This window comes from Pogoniulus pusillus, chromosome Z, assembly GCF_015220805.1.
Source record: "Pogoniulus pusillus isolate bPogPus1 chromosome Z, bPogPus1.pri, whole genome shotgun sequence".
NCBI classification, from domain to species: domain Eukaryota; kingdom Metazoa; phylum Chordata; class Aves; order Piciformes; family Lybiidae; genus Pogoniulus; species Pogoniulus pusillus.
Window position 1 is genome coordinate 65,573,112 of NC_087309.1, and position 26,322 is coordinate 65,599,433.

Sequence of the window (26,322 nt, forward strand, 5' to 3'; positions counted from 1 at the left end):
TTATCAGATCTTTTTCAACTCTTGAGCCATGTTTATGCTGGTAAATGCACTACTTATTAAGCACAAAATGGACCACTGCCATTTCCTTCCTTTTTCATGTATAATGCTGACGTGTATATATGCACCTAATTCATTTTAGATACAGCTGCTGCTCAGACTAAGAAGCTACACTATCTTTATACATCTTCTCTCACTGTGAACACTAAGACACCTCTGAGGAAAACGAAGCACTACTCCATTACACCTATTAGCAGCAGATCCTAGCATACATCTTTTCAATGTATGTAAACAGCCATAAAGAGTCAAAGACAATACTGCTTGGCAAGCTCCTTGTACGTCATGTCCTAAGTACATCCAAATTTTACTTACTCCTTTCTCAACTTAGCTATCAAATCAAATCATAACTTGGACACTGAAGTTGCTCACATATTCCTCCATTTGCCTATCTCAGCACTGCCTGAAGACAAGCCATAACCATAAGAGCTCCCTGACATCCAGAAAAAGCTTTAGTACTTTCCCTAACATGTAGGCTAAGCCATAACAGGTTTAAAATATATATTTTCCTTGATTATGAAGTCTAAACATGTGAACATAAACACTGCGCACACTCCAAATTTTCTTGCAGTAATTTCTCAATTAGTGGCTGGTAACAGCAGGATATCCTTAACCTCAAGGATTTCTTAAGTGTTCACACTACATATTCAGAAGACATCACTGGAAAGGGCATTTTCATGCCTTTTCAATACCAGCCCAATCCCAATCCATTTTTGCACCAACTATTTTGGAGCACTGCAACATCTATATCTATTCTGCTAAGAAATTTTCTTTTCAGCAAGAAAACTCTTAAGATTCATTAAAAGTTTAAACAATCCAAAAAGAAACCAAAATACACTACCAATGTGAAAGAAATCAACACCAGTCCTGCATTTCACTGTACAGCATTATCAGTAAAAAAACAAAACCTTGAAGACATGGAACTAAACCAATGTCACTCATTTATCTAAGAGAAACAATAAATCACACAAAATAGCCTAAAAACTTCCACAGAATATGACTGTCTATAAAGGTTGCCACATATGCAGGTTCTTAATTCTGACGGGTTTAAGCGGATCCTCCCTCTAATAACTTATTATAAACATGCCTCAGAGAGTAAATTCACTACAACTCAGAATTTGCAGTTAGAAAAGTGAAATAGTATTTTTTACAGTTTAAATATAACAGTATAAAATAAAGTATTACAGAATATAGTAACCTTAGAGAAGATGGGGATGGGGACAAGCAGCAGCAAAGTAGCAGACAAAACACCAGCGGGAGAAGATAGCAGTCAGCACAGCAAAAGCAAACATACAAGCTGTGCTTCCAGACGTAATTTCATTGGAGCATCAAAAACTTTAACTTATCCACTGTTGCTATTTTGTGGCCTATCTGTGGAATGTTCACCTCTTCACTCAGACTCCAATACTTTCTCACTCTTCTAATTTTCCTTATTCCTACCTTTTTTTTATGTCTGAGCTAGAAATCTAGCTCAAACTGCCACATTAGTGAACAGCTCCAAGAATAAATGCTCAATTTCTTTACAGATATAGAATCATCACATCATTTGGGTTTTTCTTTGCTTAGACTGTGCTGCATAAATGTAATCTCATTCTTGGAATACAAAAAAAGATTTCTCACACCAGGTGTGTAAGGCATGATTTCACATCTGACAATTTAAACAACAACTTCAATTTTCTATGTTTACATTTGCAGCATTGAAGTCCTCCCTTAACATAAACTTGTATTTGGCCTTCACCTTTCCTCTCCTGAATTCAGGCAATGGCTTCTTTCAACAAGAAACTGACCAAGCCAGGTAAGAGGCAACAAGAAACACCAGACTCTCTAACAATTCTTACTGCAGGTATTCTGGTGCTTCCAAGCACAAAATAAAAAACTGGGGGTGATTTATCTTCACTCTCAAATACATAACTGCATTTCACAACACAAATTTGTATTCCTACACAGCTCACATGATTCCCTTCAATTTTTTTTTTTGTTTTCTTTAATGTAAAGGTACTCTTAAGCACTTAGTATTATTTGCTTTCTTCAGAGATCAGTCTTTCATATCTCTGCAAGTCCCAAGGGCTGATTTTCATGTACACTTAATCACTGAAACATGACAGGCAAAAAGGGGGAAAAAGAAGAGGCAATTACACTTACAAATACAATAAAAGAGGATGAGAAAGGTTGGGATTTGTGTTTTTTTAAAACAGTTGGAAAACTATTTCTCAGACAGGAAATACTTTCATTCCCTAAGGTAAATTTCAGTGTCAGGTACAGGATAGAAACAATCCACAGCTGAAATCAACTGCTTTTTTTTTTCTTTTCCCCTTTCTCAAAGTAATTTTGTCTTCAACATCACTAAGGTGATGTCACATTTGCATCTATTTCTGAAGCATTTCCTGTGACAGCAGTACCTCGGCACATCTTTAAGATGTGAATTTAATCTCTGTACACTGCACTTTGTCCTTGTTTTTCTTTAACCTATGTTTCTTTTCTTTATAAAACGTTCCAAAAAGCCTTTAGCTCTCTAGCAGGAGATTTAACCTCTTCCTTTTAGACTTAAAAATTTTCTGTGCCAAATTGAAGAACCTGTTTTGTAAGCTGTAACAAGAAAAGCCAGTACTCAATATTCAGACCCACAACCCATAAGCAATGGCGTGTTAGTCAAAACAGTCTAAACAAATCTGCAAAGACACAATCTCTTCTGGTCTCCACTGAAGCAGTGATACACACTGTACAAAAGTCAGACAGCTGGTGAACTCAAGTGGCCACACAACTCCCCCATTCTCTGGCAGTAGCCAAAACTAGATGTCAGGAGAAACAGCAAGAAAGCATACAATGAGGCTGCACACTTGAGACAACTTAAGTCAAAAATCAAGCATTGCTGAAAATTACAACTAAATTTAAACAGGCAAAAATTCAGCATTTACTCATTTATCATAAACACTAATTGCTGTGCTAATAAAACATAGGTTATATTTCCTGATACCAGCCTATTTCATTGCTTTCTGAAAAGGAGCAAGCTTTGACATTCACAATGTACTGCAGCCACTGGTTACAAGTGTGCTTTATAGCTTCAGCTATAACATGTGCCCACAGAGCACAGGGTAAGCGAGTAGTGATTGTGTGTGTGCCGGCAAGTACTGAAGCTGGTTACAGGTCACTGGGCAAGGCACTGAGCCTCTGCCGGTGCACAAGGTAAGTCCTGTGTGGTAAGTGCGCACTAGGGAGGGTAGTATCATGACCAAAAAGTTTGGCAAATGACCCTTTTTTTGTTAGCTTGGCAGGTGGCATGGGCAGGATGTGCTGCAAATTATTCAAGGAGTGATGGTGGCTACTCTGAGGAAGAAGACTGTGCTCCCACCATCCACCGCAATGGATACTGTTACCTAGGCCACAGGCTGTGAGAAACACCACAGCTGTAAACTGACAACAGGGGGCAACATTTACTATGGCTGTGTGCAGTGTGAACAGGTGGATGAACTGCTACAATGGGTGGCACACCTCCAAACTGAAGTGATGGAGCTCAGGGACCTGAATAGGTTAAGAAATATCAGAAGAGCGAAAAGGAGATTGATTATTTCCACAAATTGATTTCTACAAAAAGAGAGGGGGAGGAGAAGAGAGGTGGAGCAAAGGATTCCATACCCTCTCATCTGCAAGTCCCCTGCCTCCCTGTAGCATCCCACAGGAGCAGAGCCAACAGGAATAGGTCTCTGCCCAATGAAACAAACGGAACAAACATGTTCCTCCAAGAAGCACACTGTCTGCAGTGGCCTTGTAGAGCAGGTATGAAGCTCTGCAGAAGGAACTGGTTGTGAGCAAGGATAAGGGAAGACCAGAAGAGCCACCAAGTCTGACTTGTCCCAGGCCAGACATAAAAAATGAACCTCAGAAGAAAAATCAATGAGTCATAGTAGTTGACTCTCTGCTCAGGGGAGCAGAGGACCTGATATGCAGACTGAACCCACCCCATAGGGAGGTCTGCTGACTCCTTGCCACCCAGGTGAAGGACATCATAGGAGAACTTCCTACTCTTGTGAGGCTTATTACCCTCTTCTGGTCTCTCATTTGGGTAGTGGTAATGTAGCAACAAGAGGCCCACAATCAGTAGCAGCTGGCAAAGGGACCAACAGATACAGTTGTGTTCTCCTCCATCCCCCTGACATCAGCAATGGTCAAGGCAATGTATAGGAAGAGCCAACACATCAAGTCATGGCTTTAGGACTGGGGCCATCTGCAGGACTTCAGGTTTTACAATCACAGCTGTGTACATGGGGCTGCAGAGCTGCAAGTAACAAACAGGCTGCACTTCTCTCAGACAGGAACAAGGAATCTGGGGCAGGAGTTGGCAGGGCTTATTGATAGGGCTTTAAACTAGACTTGAAAGGGGAAGAGATTAATACCCCTAACACTAACTAGTAAGGGCTCTCAACTTGCTGCCCTTTCATAAAAATGCACATCACTTACCTCATCTAAGTTGATTTGAAAAGTAAATGCAAAAAAAGCATTTAAAATTTGATAACTAGAATTTCAGTGTGGGCAAACCACTGCAGACTATCCACATTTTGGACAACCAAAAGCCTCCACCTTTTTCCCTTTGCACTTGCCAATTCCAAGGCCATTTCTTCTCAACCCATTCAAGATCTTGGGAAGTTTGTTAGTTTGTACTGATAGTCCATGTACTTAATTTCTGAACAGTTCAATCCATTTCTTTACAACTATATGCTATGCTGAAAAGGAGAAACTACAATTCTGCCACAGGTTAGATATAATTACAAGCTTTTTGATAAAACACCTTATGGACAAGTGTATTCTAAATGCTTATATAACACAAGATTAAAATGTTCAAATTGCTCTGCTGTAACCTGAGAGGGATCACATGGAGCACAGTACCACTGAGTTTAATTGCTTTCTAAATAAAACTACTTTAAAGGCGCCTTTTGAAAAACTGTCAGAACTTTTGCACCTGGCTTTATCCATATCACTATGCATGCAATATAAGCAAATTCTTAGTTCTGACAAATTTTTAGACATACCATTTAAGCAGCTGTCTCATCCCTCACCTTGCTTTAACAAAGCACCTCTGCATTCCATATCTGTACACTACCACTATGCTCGTGTCACTACAAACGTTCATTGCTCAACTCTGTCCTGGTGTCATTCATTATCTTTTGAACACATATAGCCTGAGAGCAAGCAAATGGCAGGCTACTCTGACTGTTCACTTACTGAAGACAAAGGCCGTTCTTAGCAAACACAAAACAGTGCCAGTAGTTATGCCTACTCTGAGCAGAAGTCAAGACTTTTTTTTTTAAAGAGTGAGGAGGCAAAATTCATTATTTACAAGATCACCACAACTAAGAGAGGGCCACATCTTTCTCAAAGACACACTAATTTACGTGAGGATCAAGTCATGAATTCTAAGGCAGGCAGAAGCATGGAAGAGGCCTATGGACTGCCAAACACAGAAACAAACATAGTAAACAAATCCTGTTCTGCAATTTGGCAATGACTCCTAACAGTTCTACTCCTTGGTTAGAATGCCATGACAGAAAGTGCATTAGATGTCTCTGGCACAGTGCTAGAAATGCCAGAAGCAGCACTTGACACACTAGACCTTTAGGTTCTTAACATTCAGGACCAAAAATCTGTTGTAGTTTCTTGGATCTGAAGGAGAGTCACTCTCCTGTGAAAGAAGTAAGCAAGTGATTATTTTTAGAAATTTGACAACATTAAGTAGCTTACCTTTAGAGTTCCAGCAAGCTCAGGCTGGCTATATGAATTAAGAATTATTAAGCTATTAAAATTCTACTAGAAACAAACGAATTCATGCTGCTTTACTGAAGTCAGGGCAGTTTCCTAATTATAAATTTCTGTAGAAAAAAATGAACAGCTGGTTCAACTTCAGAAGACCATGTTAAACCAATGTTAAAGCAATAGTTTTGGTAAACAACTGTCAAAATCATAAGAAGCAGCCTGAGAGAGTGCTGGCATCTTCTGCTGATGTTAGACACCAACAATTCAGGGAAAATTTAACAGCTTGCATTCTGTTAAATCTATCAACCACACAGACATCAAGTAAGTAGCACTGTCACATTTTAACTACATGTCCACCCTCAACCAGGAGGCAATAAAGACCTACTGAGTTATGACCCTATAAGTAAAGAGAATTCTTGGAGTTGGACAGTCAGAGATCAGCTCTTGTGTTGTTGATGCTGCAGCACTCTCTCCATCACTACTAAGCTATCCACTTGATGAACACTGCTACGGTTGTGTTACGTTGTTGTGTCATGTTGCTGTCTACAACTACCCGAAGGGAGGCTATAGCCAACTGGGGGTTGGTCTCTTCTCCAAGACAACCAGCAATAGAACAAGGGGATACAGACTCAAGTTGTGCTGGGAAAGGTCTAGGCTGGATGTTAGGAGGAAGTTCTTCACAGAGAAAGTGATTTGCCACTGGAATGGGCTGCCCAGGGAAGTGGTGGAGTCACCATCCCTGGAGATGTTCAAGAAAAGACTGGATGAGGCACTTAGTGCCACAGTCTAGTTGATTGGATAGGGCTGGGGGATAGGTTGGACAGGATGATCTTGGAGGTCTCTTCCAAAGTGGTTGATTCTATGACATGGCACGTGAAGGCTCTTTAAAGACTGAATCCAAGTAAGCAGCACACCTTCAATTATCACTGCAGTAATCTTCATTTATGCCAGACAGTTTTGTCCATACAGAAATGCTTGCTTGTTTTTGTCAAATACTATAGAAAAAGAGACTTTGTTAGGTCATATTTCCTTTCCCTTTGCAAATACCCAACTCAAGAAGTAGCCCAGTTAATTAAGAGGTTTAAGATTACCAGTCAAAAAAGCAACAAGACCATTTAAATGGTCTCATACAAAAACAGTCCAAAAAAAAAGGCAGGCAAAAATTCAAGGATGTCCTTAGAACACAAAATATAAGCACTGAATTGCATGGATATCACAAGTGTACAAGGAGTAAGCCTAGATTTAACATGAGCGCTGTAGTCAGTTCTCTTCAAACCTCACACCTAGTTGGGTGATTAAGTTCTCTGGAGTACATGTATAGCAGTAACCCTGTCAGCTCTTCAGAATTTCACAAACTCTAGAAATACAAGATAGATAGCTGCCTTTATTGGCCTCCTTTATTGACTGAGTAAACAGAGCACCTCTCCTAGGCCAATTCACAGAAAACAAGATTATAGAATCAACTAGGTGTATCACTGGAGGTCAAAAAGAAAGGAAACAAAGAAGTTTTCTTCAATATTACACTTTTAAGTGAAAAAGCAAAGTATTTCATTACTGTTTCTTATTACAGATCTGTATGGTTCTTAATTGGCAGATAACCTCTTGTCAGACAGAGCAAAAACTTTTATCCTAAAGGAAATTGCAATGCCTCAGCGCTCCCAAACATTCTGCAAAAGTCTGCAGCACTTCAGTGAAAGTCACTAAGTATAGTTCTAAAGAGATTTAAAATATTCTCATACATAGGCACAAGTATCATAGCCAAGACTGCAACATAACAGCAGCAACACCACAGCAGTATTTACATATTCAAGAACCCTAAGGATGCATCTTTAACTCAGTATCTCATGTTACATCACAGCAAGCTGCCACTGAAAGAAGTCTTACTTTTCCTTCCATTGTTAGCCATGCATTCCCACCTCTCCTGATTGCACTGAATTACACCAGTTTTAGAGCAAGTCAGTTCAGCTCTGAGACCCAACAGAAAACAATTCAGTCAGATTTGATTCATTGGAGGAGGTCTGGAAGTTGCTTTCTCTTGAACATGGGTGCTAGTCCAGTTCACACAGAAAGCCACAGCAGCACTCGTAAAGGAGAGATGAGCCATTCACTTGGGCTGTACTCACATGGCTTAAGGTGTACAATGCCATTGCCCTCTTAGTAAGTTATTTGTATGAAGCTACCTATATTCACCAGAGCTCTGAGAATAATACCAGTTCTCTAGTAATTAAGGCCCTATAGAAAGAAGAGAAACTCTTTAAGCAAGATGCTAAGCATCTCCAGAAGAACTTACTCAGCCTTAACTAGTTCACAACAAGACTAGCCTTTACAAGAGCTCAACCTGGTGGATGCTCACAAGCTGCAAATACACCTTCTGCAGCTAGAAGTCTTGTTTTATAGATTTTGAAAAGGCATCACATTCTTTTTTTGCTACAACCTATACACAGGAAATAATGACATACTAACAGCATGTTTAAAAGGAGTGGTATAAGCAAGACCTCTTGTAATGATCCATAATATTTTAACGCTTCCCAGGCACTAATAAGGCTCACAGTAAGAATGAATACACTTGAGATTCTTTATCAAGAACTACAACACAGGATAACAGAAACTAGCAAGTGGAAAATAACTCTTGTGTGCTTCATCTAGTGTATGGAGCCCAAGATAAACAAAAATGCCACATTATTGCTGGTTTAGAAACTGACAATGAGGACAGTACGGAATAGAAAATTCAAAGACAATTCACCTACTACATGCTGTGTACAATTCCTTGGATACGTTTTACACCAACAGGAAAGAGGGGGAAATTGCAACCACATGAGACCATATGAGCACACAGAGCAGAAGATGTGCAGCAGATGCACTTCCTCCACTCCAGAGGACCTGTTACAGATCAGAGTTGCCTAGAAATCACAACGAATTGCACCATCTTTTAAATCCTATTTCAGGACGTGACCTAAGTAAGATCTCAAATACATTTATTACTAGGAAGTTGTTTAAAGTCAAATGGCTACAGCCATGTTGTTAAAATAAATAGCTGAAGAGTCTTCACTCATATGCCAGTTGGCTTAGTGTGCTACAAGTCTGAAAGCCTCTTGAGATACATCCAAGGTCTCCACTCTTTTAACACTTGATAGAATGAGAAACAAAAATAATTTAAGCTACACAATACTCAAAACAAAATCAACTGCATTGCCAAAGTGCAACCAAGTTACTTAAGTCTTAACCCCCTGAAGATACAGTTTGAATAGCAACTATACTACAATTCAAGCTATACAATAAGTTCTGAAATTGCTTGCATCTCATGCATAGAAGTCATCATCTATTTGGCCTTCACCTTGGATCAAATGTATTGTTTCCACATCCGGCAAAGCTTTTCAGAAAGGAAATGGAATAAGCATTCAGTGCTATTCAAAGCACAGAGAACCCAAATCCTCACCAGCTACTTCTGAATAATCCTATCCCAGCAAGGGCATTGTTAGCTCAGTGTGAAGCCCAAGAACTGAAGCTTGAGCACTGCTTTGTAAGAGGGAAGATATTACCAGCCAAGGGTAAATTACAGAAGTTAACAAGACAACCCAAGTCAGGAGGCAACATTCAAATAAATATCATAAATTGAGAGGAAATAGCTGTTTTCGAAGCAAGATTTAGTTAGTGGAGAGAAAACAAACAAACAAACAAACAAAAAAAACCACCACACATACCCCATCTCCATGACAAGCTCAATTACAAAACTTAAGTGTGTTTCTTTCATCTTTAAGAGATTAATATGAAAGTTGGAAACCAACAAAATGTAAAACCAGACAACCCAAAAGCCATTTAAAGCAAACAGATTTACAACAATAGATCTAGAATTAATGCATCTATGACAAATCCCACTACTTATTACATTATTCAATCCTCTCTGAATATCAAAAGACAAAGACAGCTGAGATGTTAATAAAGAAATCAGTCCTTTTAGTACAGGAGTGCCACTCTTAGTGGGAAGACTGGTATTAATTCTTCAGATGAAAATCTCCTACTTTCTCAGAGCAAAAGTTACCAGGAATACTGTCATATTTGAAAAGAGTGAGCCAGTATTAGAGGTGCCATTTATTGTTGATACACTGTACAAAGTCCAACAACAAAAATAAGTTACACTGCTTGTTAGATGACATTAACATTCCAACAGACATCCACACATTCTGGAACTAAAAAAGATCAAGGGCAAAGAAATCAGGCATGCCTAATCTATAAAAATAGCTTGGATGTCAGCAGGCTCACTTCGACCAACCAAAGGAACAGTGATGGAGATGAACTGCCAGCCTTTCTTATCATCAGTATGGTGTGCTCTCTCATTTATTTCTGGGCCTCAAGTTTCCATTTTTAAGTTATAGCACTTCTTCTTACTACTTTGAACATGTGTGCTAGTTTGAAGCTAGCTAGAATGTTTTGGTGAGAACGAGATTACAGGCCGTGAAAGAGAAACAATGGTGATGTCTACTTCACTCACAGGCTTGCTGAGAGGTATAAGAGCAAAAATCCAAACACAGATAAGGGAGTTCACTCTCTGTCCAGGCTTTGGGCTGCATCTCTCTAACCTCACATTCCATCTCTGATTAATCAATTTGCTTCCTAACCCCCCTGGCTGACCCTCCAGTCTTCCTTGGGCATAAGGTAACATCTGGAGTAAGGTTGAGAGGGGTGGGAGAAGAGTGTTTGGGAGCCACTCCGGGGATTCAGGTTTCTGAGAGGGGTGTTGTGTTTCTGTATTGCCTTTTATCTTGCACATTTCTGTATATAACTGTATATATGTTGTAAATATCTGCTTGTATATTGTACTAAGCTGTAAATATAATCTTCATTAATTTCCAGAGCCAGTTGAGTCTAGTCCGGCTGATTTCTAAAGTGTGAGAGGGCAGGTAACACCCAAACCATCACAACATGTCTGCTTTGTTTACAAATTACAGACTACTGCCAGCTCAGTGCTAACCACCCCAACAGTCCTCATTTTGATGCCTCTATTGGTGCTGTTAAAGTACTGAAATTTTCGTTACTTTCTCAACTGACCTGCAGTTCCACATCTCTCTAAACATGTAAGCATGGTGGCATGTTCTCCTACATGACATTTGTGCCAGAGACAAGTCATATCTCTTTAAATGTGTCTTTTTCTAAAAAAAAGGAAAAAAAAAGAAAAAAAAGAGATGGTCTTCTGGAACTTGCTATTACCACAGATAACTAAAAAGTTGCTGGATGTGCTGGATTGCAATTGTGGATTGCACTGATATGCTTGGAGTACTGTGTAGAGTCAAGTAAAAATTAAGACAAATGCAAGCAAGTTAATATCAGATGCTTACCAATATGCTGGAAAGCAGCAAAAAACAAACCCACAAAACAAAAACTCCCCACTGGGGATCCAGTGCTTCCTAGTTTTGAAATAAGATTGCAAATCTCCAAAATTACTTTTCCAAGCAACTAAGCAAGTATCCTACTAGAAGTTCAGATCTACACACTTTATTGTTGAGTCATAAATGGTACCCAGACAAGTAATTTGGAGTAAGACTTCCAGAAGACAAGGGCATCATGCTTATGCTCACAACGATGATTTCCAGTTTTCCAGAAGCAAAGTTACATGGACTACTTAGACATGCTGCTGCCAGCTTGCATAAAATTTCCTTCTGACTTACTGGTTAAGTCCTTTTTAATCTGCACATTTTGGACAATGCAATCTTGTACTAAAGGAACAAAGAAACGTGCCATTTCACGGTGCAAGTATAGTATTAAGTATCCTTAGAGCAGCAGTGTCCTTGTTAACTTTACTTCAATAAAAAGCTTCCTAAATCCTGTTTCCTTTTTGTTCTTTGAGAAGCAATTTGCATTTATGGCTCAGTTCCTGCTTTCAAAACACCCCTTTAACTTTTCTATCATTTTTATGGTGGATATAAATGGCACCAAATTGTCTAAACACAGCTACTTTCTATGCTACCTATACAAATAGGTCTAATTTCTTCCAAGCCATAAAACAATTATGGCTGAATTCCTGTAGCCCTTTGATATCCCAGATTACCCATAGGGCTTGAAAGCCATCTTAGAGCAATGCTAAGAATCTAATTCCCAGAAAATACTAAGAAAAAGGAAAGCATTTCAATTCCCACAGGTTCAAGCATGAATATACCAAAATCTCAGCACTGGCATGATTATGTTTGAAAGCAAAGTGACTTAAAATAAACAAGAACAGAAAAGATACTACACTTGGAATTAGCACTGTCTCTCAGAAGGCAGAAATAACAACTAACTTGAGAAACGGGGTTATGGGGCATATCAAATCTATCTCTGATTCCCCAATACTTACTGCATGTTAGGAAATGTATTATCCTGCTTAAGCATTCAGCTCTTATCCCGTGTAGATGGCAAAGAAAGGGGTGGAAAATAATCACAAATAGTAACAAGAAATAGTGAGACTGCCTAAGCATGAGGAGGAAGCAAATATGCTTTCCTATATGCACTGGTACTGCCAGTAACAAATTACAGATACACTGAAAGTTCGCTATCAGAGGTACTTGAGGATTCATATAGCTGCATTTTATATTTGTGTTATAACTTACATTAAGGAAGGATCCTCCCATCACATAAGCAGGGAAGAGCTACTTTTTGCTGTATCAAAATGGCTTCTGATACAGATTAAATGCCAGAGAGGCAAGGGGATGACACTGTAACTCTTTTAAACATCAACACCAACGTTTTAGATTCCGATGTGGCCCAGATTTTGGGAGGTAAAACTGAACAAACTGAAGGCTGATAACTACATTTCTTCATACAAGAGAAACTTTTACACTGGCCAAGGAACACATTCTCAGAGTAATATAATTCATGTTAGTTGAAAGACACAGACAAAAAAATCACAAACTTTTAAACTTTTTCTTATTTTACGTGCCTGATGGCTTTTGGTGGAAGGCTAAAATAATTTTGCCAGGAGCTCCTGCTGTGACCAGGCACACATAAATATATGTACACACAGAGCCAATATTAAATTAGAATTATGGATTCTAAAGCTACAAATGAGGCACGTGCCCATATGGCACATTTTTTTCCTCCTCCCAGAACAAATTCACAGGCTCTAAAGATGCTGCATACAATTACCACCAAAGGAAAAGAAATTACATTTTAAATCCTTCCTTTTAAAAACAGACAACTACCTTGTGATCTCTAGAAATGGGGGGGAACACTCAATAAAGTGAAAATTAATAAAGCATGAATACACTAATCCATGACTTCTCCCAGTTCCCCTCTTGCTCCCATTCTTTTATGATATTTTGAAGAAATGTGCTTCTCATGACCATTTTTTTTAAATGAAGTCCACTATTCTTGACTTTGGCACACAGAAGTTGCAAAAATCCTTTTAATCTCTGGCTATGACTGAAAGGCATTTTGTACTTCCTGTACCCTTAATCTACAGTTGAACCATTGGGCCCCCACATTGGCTTTGTGAGAACTGTTATACAAATGGTTTACAGTTCAGTTACATGTATGGAACGACAGGTTGCATAAAACGTGTGAAAGAAAACAAGTGTCCAGAAAAAGCAGGAGAAAATGGAGGAAAAAGTCTTAAGTTCAGTGAATGACTACATGCCAGTCTTAACCTTAATTTGCTTGAATGCTTTTCATACAAAGTTACATGTATCAGTTTTCTTTTACTGAATAACTTTATTTTCAAGTAAAGAACGTTTCAGACATGTTCCGAGTTTAGATTAAATGACTGTAGCCTCAAGGCAAACACACTGATCTAATCACTGCATTAGGTTCCAGAATCACTTATTGCTGAAGTAAAGAAGTTATTATGCCTCTAAAACTCTATTACATACAAACATTTAGAGACTACATGCTAGCTGCACAGCTTAATAGTTATATTATCAGATGCATCATTAAAGTACATTCAAAATCCTGAGGTTAGTTCAGATTTTATTCAAGAAGCTGCTATAATTTAGTCTTTGGGAAAGACCACAAAAGAATAAACAAAAGCAAAAATGTAAAGTTTTTCATGGTCTAGACACAATTAGACATCTTTCCAGACTTAAACTAGTCATAATCACACACCAAAAAAAAAAAAAACCCAAACCAAAAACTGCACCAGTTTAAATACTCCACCTGAAAAACAGATAACTTTGATGGTACACTTTAAGACACCAATCTACAGGTAGTTCATTAACATTTTCAACTGCTCTAAAATTGTGGTTCAAGCATTAAGACAAAAATGTAAGGAAACACCCTTGCAGACTATGACTGTAAACTAATGTAAATAAACTTTTGTTACAAAACCTGAGATATTAACATTACCTTTATTAGATTTAAAAAAAAAAAAGAAAAGAAAATAAAGTACATCTGCTACACTGAAACCAATTTCTTTCTATTTAGTTACCAAACAATAAAAAGGACAATGAAAACAAATAATTCAGTTTGATAGTCTTATTTTCATCAAATATTAACTTTTATTCTCATGTACACTGAAGACATTTAGATTTTTCAAAAATGTAGACATTTCACACTCAGAAATACTTTTGTAAGTGAAAAAAGCTTTTCCATGTGGGATGACTCAACATTTAACATCAAAGCTTTAAGTAAATATTAAAATAATTGTTGGGTATCATTTTAAGAACAGCCTTTGATTAAGCACAACATCCCAAATGTATTTCCAGTTTTCTAAAGCAAAGGCATTCTAATGGTGCGACTTGTGTCTAGAACTACATTTGACAACTACAGAACCTACACAAAAATAATTCTATGTCTATAAACCAGTTGATATTTGTAAGAAGTATCACACAGTATCACAGTATCATCAAGGTTGGAAGAGTGTGTGTATGCACACGTTTGTGATGAGTTTCTGAAGTTCATCCTCCCCTTGATATCATTTGGTATCTGTTCTTGCTCAGTTTGAACAACAGAACTGCTGTAGCTGGACCCATACAAAATGACTTGCTTGTTCAGGTCCAGCTTGAAGACCAAAGGCCACTGCTGCCTTCCTGAAGCCCATCTAACACACCCAAGAGATGAAGCAGGCTATGGTTCAGGGCACCCCTATACAAAACAGTCTTTTTCACTGTCATCTCTATTGCACTCAAGACAGGACAGCAACACTTTGACTAAACCACTGGAAAAGTGGCACTAGGACTGCATAGCAGCACCTGACTGAAATGTTTTACTGTTGCTGGGCTACCGTATTTGAATTAGGTTCAAGGGCTGGTCTTGGTGTATTTGCACAAGATTGCCAAAGGCACCCAAAGAACTTAGACTGAGCTGCTTCACAGTAATTTACACATGAATACTTTACTATAATCTTACTAGTCAGATCTTAAGTACCTTTTTTCCCCTAAAAAAAAAGTATCATACAGATGACAGCAATGAAGAGTAAACACAAGCCAAGATTCTTATAAGAAGAGATAGTAGGTAACTAGACTAATAGAAAGGCTGCTACCTCCCTATACTTAAAACAGAGACAAAAGAAGCTTAGATCACAAGACAGAGAACACAGTTATATGTTGCCTTTTTATTAAATAAGTTCAGCGTTTCCACTGTTTCTCACACTAAGACCAAACACCAAAAAAAGTATGACTCTTAAAGTAAACTTCCTGATATGGATATGTAATTGCATTACCACTAAATTGTATTATGCTATAAAGCACAGCTGCTTCTATTAACCTAACTGTAATGAATTACTGAGGACATTACAAGTAAAGTACTTCTCATCAAGAAGATGTCAGACCAATATTTTGCAGTTCTAGTCTTAAACATGACTGAACTAAATCAGCTTTAAAACTTCAGCAAATTGAAAAATCGGGCTTTACATTCTGGGATATTTGCTAGATACAAATGGGAGCATTTATAACAGTCACAGACTCATAGAAACCGTAACTTTACTTATAAGACACTTTCAACCAATTAATAGCAGCCAGGCAAAGAAATAAATTTAAAAGTCTGAACGGTACAAGTATTATGTCACAGGTAAAAAGACCTTCACAGTTCTAAGAGGTGTAACAATAGCAGTATCAAGACAAGACAGAACCTTCACATACTGCAGAGAAATTCAAAACAATATTATTTTCTGACTACAGTGTAGCTTACAAAGAAATTTCTGGGATTTTATTTTTAACAAAGAGCTAAGCAAAACAGCATGTTCACAGAACACAGGTTCTGGCTTCTCTCCCCTCCAAAATGTTTGTATATGCTTTCCAGATATTATTCTCAAATTCTACCATGATTCATCCCTGCTATAGCTCACTGTTTTTGAGATGACTGAAGGTTACCTGCTAGGGTTTGTTTTGTGCAAGACCAGTTAACTACACAAGTACTAGTGTACTTCTATCCTCCAGCCTGCTACCGAATTTAGGACCAGCATGTATAAATATGTTTAGTGCTCAGTCTTCAAATGCACCAAAATCTTTCCACAGTCTTCCTCCTAATTTCTCAAAAACTCCAGTGTGGATCTCATGAGTGCTACCTACATAATAATCCAGTTCATGCTCTACTATCATAACCATCTGAAAACAGAAATACCTATCCTGGTATTCATTATCACAAACAAAACTCCCTCTGAAAAATAGACACACCCTATTGTAGAGGAATATACCTTTTTTCCCCACAGAATTACAGTTAAATTGCTGAAGCCATACAAAGGCAATTCACATGCATCAACTTCTGAAAATAGGTTTTAACTACTTTTAAAATATATTAGATTTGATCTAGCATTTTCATAACGTTACAGCTGTTGAGACTTCGGTTGCCACAACGTGTCACAGATTTTAAGATCAAACATACCCAGCGCCATTAGGCTTGTCTAGAGAGCGCAAAGAAATAAACCAGGACACCTCACAAGAGCCAGAGCTGGTGCAGGATTAATGACATGATACACCCAGAGCTGGCAAGCTGAGGAGAGAGTTAAGCACTGATGCTCTACCTAGAGGCATCATCACAAGGATACCGATGAGAAACACTCTGATGACTGTCTCTGCCTAACAGGAAGAATCCTGCCAATTACTACTGTTTAAATAAACGCCACCACAGGAAGTAGTTAATGATACTGTTTTTTTAGCAGGTACTGAACAAGAGATTCTGCTCTATCCTTTCACAGCGGGCACTATAACACATTTAATCTTAAATCTCTGTGTGGGAATTTGTTTTAAGTAAGCACAGAAGTGTCTTTAAACACCAGTCTGTTCTTCCTCCCCCTCCCACGGCAAAAAGCCAACAGTAATACAAAATGCAAACCATTTCGGTTAGAAGATAAATGCTTTGTGACAAGGTAAAAAAAAACCCCTGCAATTACATATAAGTGCTAGAATTTGACTGTTCCTTTGTTTTCGCATATCCACATCACTCCCTTCTGGGAAGAGAAGAAAGAATGATCACACATGCACCAAATTCTGCTGGTTTAGAAGTACAGAGATATCTATCACAGGAATCTCACAAAAAAGAACATAGTCAAATTGTCAAATTGGAGCAGTCTACACATCTAATTTTGGATCAAAATTTCATAATTCATCTCTGCATTACCCATCTATTGCAAGCATCATCAGCAGGCTTTAGGTTGCAACTAGCAAGCTGTCAGTCTTTGAGTGATTATACCAAAACAAAGGATAAGATACCCTAACATTTCTCCCCAATATCTGAAATCAAACAAAGAAACAAAACCAATATACCAAAAGCACAATTCTAACCATACCTCACAATACTAGTACAAAAACAGCCTTCATGCCTTTAACAGGATCACAAAAAACACAAAACAGATTTCTGACTACAGATTAATAACTTAACACCGAAAAATCTGAACATAGAATTACACCTGCAATTCAGATTGTCCAACCTGTAATAGCAAATATGTGGTTTAAAGACATTTATATATAAAGGGTAAAGTGTGCAAGATTTACAATCACAGATTATCAATATCAAAGCTTCTTCAGTATCAGACTTGTAAGACTGATTACATAAGGGTTACCCTTAGGCAAAGTTTGAGGAAAAAAACACCAACCAATTAACCCAACTGTACAGTTAACCTAAATTCTTCCAAATGTAACTAAATATCCTATTAAAATATCCAGCAGAAAACTGATTGCCTATTTATTATCTTGACCATCTGCCTCTGCTAGTTGTTACAAACACAAAACTTAAGTCATACAGTAAGAATTCACTTGTGGGTCTTCATCTTCACATCACTCAGTTTACTAAAATTTATAAACAGAGATAAGTGTCTCACTGACTTCAAATGAAACATGGAGAGACAATGTGGTGAGGATGGATGTTTACTGTTGTTGGAGGGTTGGGGGTGTTTTGGTTTTGTGGGTTTTTTTGTTTCACATTTTTTATTGGGGGAAGGGTTGAAGTTCTGTTTGTTTGTTCAAGGGAGTTCATATACTTAATGAGCAAGAATTAGCAAAAGAAAAAATGTATCAGGAAGAGTGAGATGATTTTTTGGCCATTTTTTCCAACATTTTACAAGACAACATGCATGCTACTAAAAACAGGTGCACCAAGTTGTCCATCATGAGTTGAGCAAGGGATACTGCCAACATAGTTCAGTATTGCACAAAGAATCCAAAAGTGGAATTTGATTGGCATGTTTTCATTTCACAGTATTGTACAGGGCTGTCCCAGATTGAGGCTGTAGGGTAAAAAGAAATATCTGGGGACTAGAAGATTGTGATTCAATCCCATAATTCTGCTAAGTCTTTGTAGACTCACAACAAGGTCAGCTTGCTCTCCTTTCCTCCTCCTCCTGCCCTGTGTGTGTGTGGCAGGAGACACCTTATCGGGAAGAACATGTAAGTGGTAGGCCTCCAGAGGCTTGTTTAGGCTTCTCTGGATGGTAGAGGCATTGGTGGGGGGGAAGGATTGGAGCACTGGGAAGTGTAGATTGAGTTTTTGGGATGGGGAAATTGCTTTGTATTATCTCTGTATTTCTCTCTCTAAATATAATGCTGTATTTTCTTTCCAATTTGATTTGAGAGTTTAATTTTTGTTGGCACTCTTTAAAAACCACTCCAGGGGCACAAAAAAAGCCATGAGCTTGTTGGCTTGGGGTTTTTTTTGTACCAAAAATAATTTTCCACCTTTAAAGATAAACCTGTCTAGCAAAATAGGGTTTGTCTGCAAATATGTTTTCATAAGAAGAGCTTGCAAAACAAAGTGAAGGGTGTTTTGCTGTGCACCAAGGGTGGAATGAACAGACTAGGTGCCTCTCACACAGCACATCACCATCAATGTGATGATACATCAGATGCATCAGTACATGACACATCAGAACCAAAGCCAGCTCTTGAGTTTGTGCAGGCTTGCAGAGCAGTACCTTCCACTACTACTTCTGTTGCCCAAGTCTTCTTACCTGCCCAAGGGTACCAGAGGCTCTGAGAGAAAGTTACTTTAAAAAGCAAACTAACAAATATTGTTAGTGATGATAGGGACTGCATCTTCTGAAGTTTATTCCCCCTCACAAAAGCCCTACAAAACAACAGAATGAAAAGAGGAGACTTTTTAACTTTTCCAAGGAAGATTATGTTATGGTCCACTAAATTCTCATTCTGCACTAATGAACAACCTTAACAAAACTAACTGATTCTAGAAAGTGGACTTTTTAGAGTAATACTACACTTTGGGCCATTCTACAGGAGAACAAAAAGTAGCTTGACTTCCATCGTTTTGCCACACCATTGTAAAACTTCTCCATCTATGAGATATAGTAAGCATTGCTCCACTCAAACTCTGCAGGGGAAAGCAGTATCTCCCACTCTAAGTTACAACATTCCTGTGTCCAAACCACCATTTTCATTCTAAGTTATTAGCACAAAAACACTGGCCCATGGCTACTTTTACCAAGGAAAATACAGTTTGTCAAAATACACCATTAATGAACAGCAACTTAAAATCACTTGTTACAGTACAAACAACAGATATTGATGTGGCAGAACACCAGCATTCATTAGGTGAGAACAAGAAAAAAGTATTTCTATACCACTGACCATCCAAAGAAATAACATGAGACGTTACCGAACAAGAGCAACAGCTACTCTTTTGGTTATTGTCTTGCAGCAGATCACAACTAACCATAACCTGGCAACAAATTCCACAGACATACTTCAATATACTCCACTTCTACATGCAGCACTTTTTCACACAAAAAAATGAATGGTAAGCAACACGTATTGAAATAAAAATACAATCTCATTAATACTCCCTGTCTTCTCTTAGCCTACTTACAACAGTATCATGAAATAGACAAGTTTGATATTTGTGACAGCAAGATTTTAGAGAGCTTTTGTATTGCAAATCCTGCTCAAAACTGAATTTGGCCATGAGTCTACTTCCTTAACATGAGAAGCAGTCCTGTAGCTGCCACTCATGACACTACTTATGGAAGACACATGGCAGAAGCAGGCCATCAAACAGGAGAAAGTACAGGGAAGCAGTCATTGCAAATGCCTGCTCTACCATGCAAAGATCAATTGGAGCACACAGTCATCACAAGGCAAGCAAAAAAACCTAAACCCACTGCAAATTGAGTTTTTAAGCTAAGACACAGCGAAAGATGAAGAAAGCCACTTTATTAGGTCACTCTAGCTTTTCTACACTTTGTTCTCTGTCAGTCACCACCATCTTTCTATCCCATTCTCACACACACAAACCAACATGCTCCAAGCTCCAATGTCTCAACACTGCTCCTTGCTACATTTCCACTGCAAAACTGATACAACTTCAGGGTACAGAACCCTGTATGCTCTGCAGTAATTATCAGAACACTTGGACACGTGTTTGAGAACTCACCACCAACTTCAAGTATTTCCAAGACCCCTAGCAAAGCCAGAATAGATAAGCAAAGCCACAGCCATAGCCTGCAAACAGTTTATCCATCTATTCTCATAAACATGCTAAGCAAATGCCTCCCTTGCCTCTGACCCCATTTTTTAAGTAACTATGACCCTGGTAACAAATTATTTGGCAACAGAACAACAATGAACTAATTATACCTATGACAGCCTATTCATTTATTATTTTCAAATTGACCAGACATATGGGTAGAGATGATGAATTAAAACTCTTTCTAGCAAGCATCCATGTCAGAGCAGCCATTCACAGTGTGAATCACCACAGAACCAAGTGTTATAACAGACAGTCAGCACACTAGCACTTGCTTTTCCTAAGTGTTGTACACCTATTTCAGCATGCTAAACCCATGGCTTAGAACCTACCAAACACCTACAAGTAGTAAGTTATCCTATACTAAAACAAAATATGTAACTTCAGAGAAAACGACAAGAAATGAGCAATTTTAGTTAAACTACAAACAAACATACCATTCCTACTAAATAAACAAGATACTACCCTGAAGGCCATATGAAGTTAAATGAAACAGTACTGGTTTACAGAACCAAGAAAACCTAGAACAGTTTTCTCAAAAAAATTATTTGTTTTTGCACATCAGAAAGATAACAAAATGCTCCCATTTACAAGGCACACATCACCACCACACATTTAAACACTTCTGAACAGCAGAAAACAGGTAACTCATAGACTGATCACTCACAGCAGCACAACACTCATCTTTCCCACTGTGATTTTAAGGGGCTGTAATTACTTCAGCAATGATTTTTTGCTCATTGCTGCAGTTCAGGAGGCTAAGCAAAGCCCAGAAATAAACGAGGTGCTCACCACCTGTGCTTACACTCTACTGATGGGAGCGGCTGCAGTGTTCTACAATCCAACTCATGCAATCACAATACAGCAATTTCCCTCACAGGCTGTGTAAACTGGCATCTTTCCCAGCAGTTGCCACATCATGAAAATGATGCATATAAATAAAACCCCACAATAAACACTTTAAAGCAATGGCTTAAATGAGTGCCTAACTCAACTCAGCAGCTGGAGACAAAGCACTTCCAGTGGCAACCCATACATCTTTCACTTGCAAAAATCTTAAAAGTATATCCTTACTAGCAAGCTCCACATCATATCTAGCAGTCGACCCCCAAGCCTGGTAAATAAAGTATAAATAGTAAGAGCAGAGAAGATCACAAACTTTATATCACTGATTTCAACACATGATCCAGTTAACTGAAAACAGAAAACACTATCTCACATGTTGTGACTACTCTGCCAAGCTATTTAGACTGACTTAAAGCCATGGGTTTCTGCTCAAGAATCACGAGAAAACAGGATGAAGCCTCCACAGTGCAATCTAAGCAAACCAATTAATCAGAAATATGGCACTATTACATACAGTCCATTTACAACTCTGTCCAGTAGTGCACTGGCTTGAAGTAGATTTTTAAATGTATTGACTCTAATAAAAGGCAATTAACATCTTACACTTCATAAGATTATCTCAGCACCCAAAATACTTCAGTTATTACACACTATTGATTAAGGGAAGGAATATATTCTACAAAAAATAAAATAGTTGACAGAAGTTACAGTTTGGTCTCTTGAAACTGAGAAACACTAACTCACAATATGAATTTTCCTCTTATCATTAAAAAAAAAAATAATCCCAAGACCCAGTTTCCTGTCTTTTGCTCCCTAAACATTCAATTTTCTCCCACGTAGTTCTATGCAGGCAGGATTTATAAAGATGTTGCTCAAGGAACTGCAGGAGTTCTAGCTTCCAAAAAATATTACATATCAAAATAAAAGGCAAACTATTTAGACATTGTGTCCTCACGGATAAAAAAAAAGTGCCCATTTGTCTTACTTGCACTGCTACCTCCACTAATGTAACTATAATTATCAGGGCAGTAAGGCCCCAGAAATCAAGTCTGAAAATGAAAAGCTTCTTACACAATTCTCAGGCCAACATACGTAGGTACATATGTAGCACATATATACACCTTTGAAAAGTCTGTGTACTTCAGAAAGCGTAAAGCCCTGACAATGAGCTAAATAACTAAACCGAACGTGCTGGGGGGAGACCAAATGCAATTACCAAAACAGAAGCAGGCATCCCTGTCCCAGTCAGACATTTCGTACCTCGGAAGAAAGCAACATCAGCCAGAAGAATGCAACACGTGGGCAAAAACCACCAGTGACAGAACTCAGCTCCGTGTCGCGAACGCGAGGCCGAAATGAGCCGGGAGACGGACACACCGCCAGTCCAGGAGCCGGGACAGCAGGCAGCCCCGAATAGCGAGCCGGACAGCAAGTGCGGTAGAGTGGAAAGGCAAAAAGATAAAGATTTCCCCCGCGACAGCAGGCAACCACAAGGGCCGCGGGAAAAGGGCCAAACGCAGCCCACCATCACACCGACGAGTGCTTTTGTTCTGTAGGGACACCGGCACAGGCCCATCACAGCAGCACCCGCTTCGAGTCGGCCGGGAAGGGCTCACCTTTGGGGGGAGAACCCTCCACTAGCTGCCTAGCGCCGGCAAGGTGGCCGGCGGTGGAAGCAGAAAGCACGACCCGTCGGGGCGACCCGCGGCGGACCTCACCTACCTCTTTTCGGCCTAGGGAAGCTCTCGTGCAAGTGAAAGACGACTTTCTCCACAAAGTGCTGAATGTTGCTGTGTTCGGGCCCTCTGACAAATACCATCCAGTCGTGGGTGAAGCCCTCCACGGTGGGTTTCTTCCTGACCTGGGCTCGGTGCCCCAACTCCAGCTTCACCTGGACGGCACACTGCATGGGGAGATGCGGGGAGCGGCCGTTGAGCGCCAGTGGACAAGGGCCTGGGCGGGTAGCCGTAGGAAATCGGACCCATCGCAGGCAGAGGGGGAACACAAGGACAAAACAGTGCCATAAACCCGGGGAAAAAAAATATAGAGAGAAAGGCGCCAACGCAACTCTGCAACAAAAAATAGGGCCCCCAGGCGAGGGTGTAGAAGAGCTTTCACTGCCAGAGCAACGACGCGGAGAGGCGCGGTCGTCAGCTCGCGGTGCTGTCCTGCCGGCGCGAGTAGCCGGGGGCCGCTGTCATGGACGCACCGTCCTCCCTCTCGGCGCGTCTGCAACCGGTGCCCCCGGTGCAGTGGCAAGAACATGACTGGGGCGACACCCGCTGCTTGCCTCCGGGTGGGTGGGTGTGTGCGTGCTACGTACCGCTGCCGAGAGCGGCGGACAAGCAGCGGGAAACAGGGAAAGCCGCACAAGGAGAAATTCCACGTCACGCCAGCCTCTTCCTGGCAGCAAGCACCGGGCGGTGCTGGGCAGCACAAGACGGAGGCGGCTCCGCGGTACTCACCGAGCTGGCCATGCCTGGGGCGCCGGTTACACTGAGGTGCTCGCTCCTGCCCTCAGTCCGCACCCCGCAGGGCTAATTCATGAAAATGAGAAGGCCACGGCGAGTGCGCAAAGCACTAGCGGGCGACCAGGCGGCGGACATCCCCCGCCTCACTACTCCTGTAGTCTGCCTCGGCTTCCTCCCCTCCCTCGCACCACACCGAGCCCACAGCCACCCGCCAGCCGCAGAAAACCCCGGCGCGCATGCGCCCCGCCCAGCACTGACACCAAGACAGAGCCGCGTGAGGAGGGAGGCGGGCGAAGAGCAGCCAATGGAACGCGGCGACAGGCAGCCAATGGGGCGCGGCCGCGAACCTCTCCGCCTGCCCCGGCCCCCTCGCCCCCCGCCCCCATCCGGCTGGCCCTTAAAGGAACAGGTTCGGGGGCGCGGTGAAGAGTTTTTCTCTTTCGGGTGGGTAGCAGGAGGTCTGCGGTAGTCCTACACCCGGAGTGGGGAGTCGAAGTCAGGGAAGACGAGCAAGAACAGGTGCAAACAAAAGAGAAGTGCAGTAGTGTTCTTCTCAGCTCGCACCGAGCAAGGAGGACCCCGGACATGGGTCGCCGTCCTCGTCCCCCCCCCAGCCGCCTCACGGCCGCGGCCGCGGAGCAGTGTCTCGCGCCCCGAGCAAAGCCTCTTGCTTGCCGGCTTGCTGCCGCTTTATCCATCGTGGGCAGGATCCTCAGCGTCAGCGACGGCACCGTCGCGGCGGCTTCAGTCCGCCGCTGTTGACAGCGTGAAGGAAGAACTCCTCTATCGCTGGGAAGTGGCAACACGCTGAGGCCGCCTGCCCACCGCCTTCCGCGGCTGGGACATACATACTTGCTGGCCTCAGCCGTTAAGAGCTGTAATTAAGTAAAAGGAGTCCTTATGCTAAAGGTACCCTAAAAGAACGACTTCCCAAACCTCAGCTTCTCTCTCGTGTACTGTCACATGCAGCTGCTCCTGAGAAGCCCCCAATAAATCCTCTTGGAAAACCGAAGAGAAAGACACAAAGTTCCAGGATGCCCTGTTTGCATTAAGTGTGTTAGGAGGGGATGAGCAGCAGGCTGGAGATGGCAGTCAGGATTATTTACACTTGTTTGTAGGACTAACTGCTATTTCCAGCATTAATGAACCCAAAGTTTGTAAACAACGACTCTCAGAAAGTTGCATGTCTCCTCAGCAATATGAGAAGTAACACCCTGTTTCATGGCAAAGGACCATGCCAGTGAGGGGCTGGAAGTGTTTTGCAGCCCACATCTAAATCACAATATTGATGCCTGTGAGATTAATATATCCAGCAGCCTTAAAATTGTCCAAAAACGATCTGTGGCAATTTTTGCCACATTGAAAACTCTTAGCATAGAATCAACTAGGTTGAAAGAGACCTCCAAGATCATCCACTCCAACCTAGCACCCAGCCCTGTCCAATCAACTAGACCATGGCACTAAGTGCCTCAGCCAGTCTTTTCTTGAACACCTCCAGGGACAGCAACTCCACCACCTCCCTGGGCAGCCCATTCCAATGCCAATCACTCTCTCTGGGAAGAACTTCCTCCTAACATCTAGCCTATAACTCCCCCAGCACAACTTGAGACTGTATCCACTTGTTCTGTTGCTGGTTGCCTGACAGAAAGCACCAAGCCCCACCTGGCTACAGCCTCCCTTCAGATAGTTGTAGACAGCAATGAGGTCACCCCTGAGTCTCCTCCAGGCTAAACACCCCCAGCTCCCTCAGCCTCTCCTCCTAGGGTTTGTGTTTCAAGCCTCTCACCAGCTTTGCCACCCTTCTCTGGACACGTTCCAGCATCCCAACATCTCTCTTGAATCGAGGAGCCCAGAACTGTCCACTGCCACTCTGTCGCCAGCCTGTAGCGCTGCTTGAGGATGTTTTTTTTTTTCCTGTTTGGTTCTTACATTTTAGATCATATATAAATAAATGTAACATCATACACAGGCAAGTACAGCAACGATTTGTTCAGCAACACAGCAGTGCTTATCTGGAGTCGTGCATGGACACGATGAACTTCCCTGGGGCCTGCCAATTTCCGCCAGGAGATGGCGCACGGAGTCCTTGCGCCGACGTCCTCGTTTTACCTCTCCAAAAGTCTCCTGACTATCCATGGCCCTTATCTCCTCTCTTTTCACTTTGGAATGAGAAATACACATCACAGAAATTCTAGCATAACTTAATAATTCCTCCAAAACTACTGAGCTGTATATTACTTTTTTCTTAGAGCTGTTTAAAGCCTTGATTAATAAAATCAGTACTAATAGTTCAAAAGGACATTATACTGTTAGTAAAAATTCCACAAGTCAC

At 40.7% G+C, this 26,322-nt stretch overlaps 1 protein-coding gene across 2 annotated transcripts in view; it reads right to left on the bottom strand.

The window, feature by feature from the left end:
- Positions 1-24,195, bottom strand: part of MLLT3 (MLLT3 super elongation complex subunit) — a 105,952-nt gene extending 81,757 nt beyond the window's left edge. For both annotated transcript variants that reach the window (XM_064176881.1, XM_064176882.1), the window contains exons 1-2: positions 23,985-24,195; positions 23,242-23,422 (exon numbers count right to left, since the gene is read on the bottom strand). In XM_064176881.1, coding sequence (XP_064032951.1) covers positions 23,242-23,422; positions 23,985-23,996 — 193 coding nt within the window. In that variant the 5' untranslated portion in view covers positions 23,997-24,195. The remainder of the gene's footprint in view (positions 1-23,241; positions 23,423-23,984) is intronic.
- Between the last annotated feature and the right edge of the window lie 2,127 nt (positions 24,196-26,322).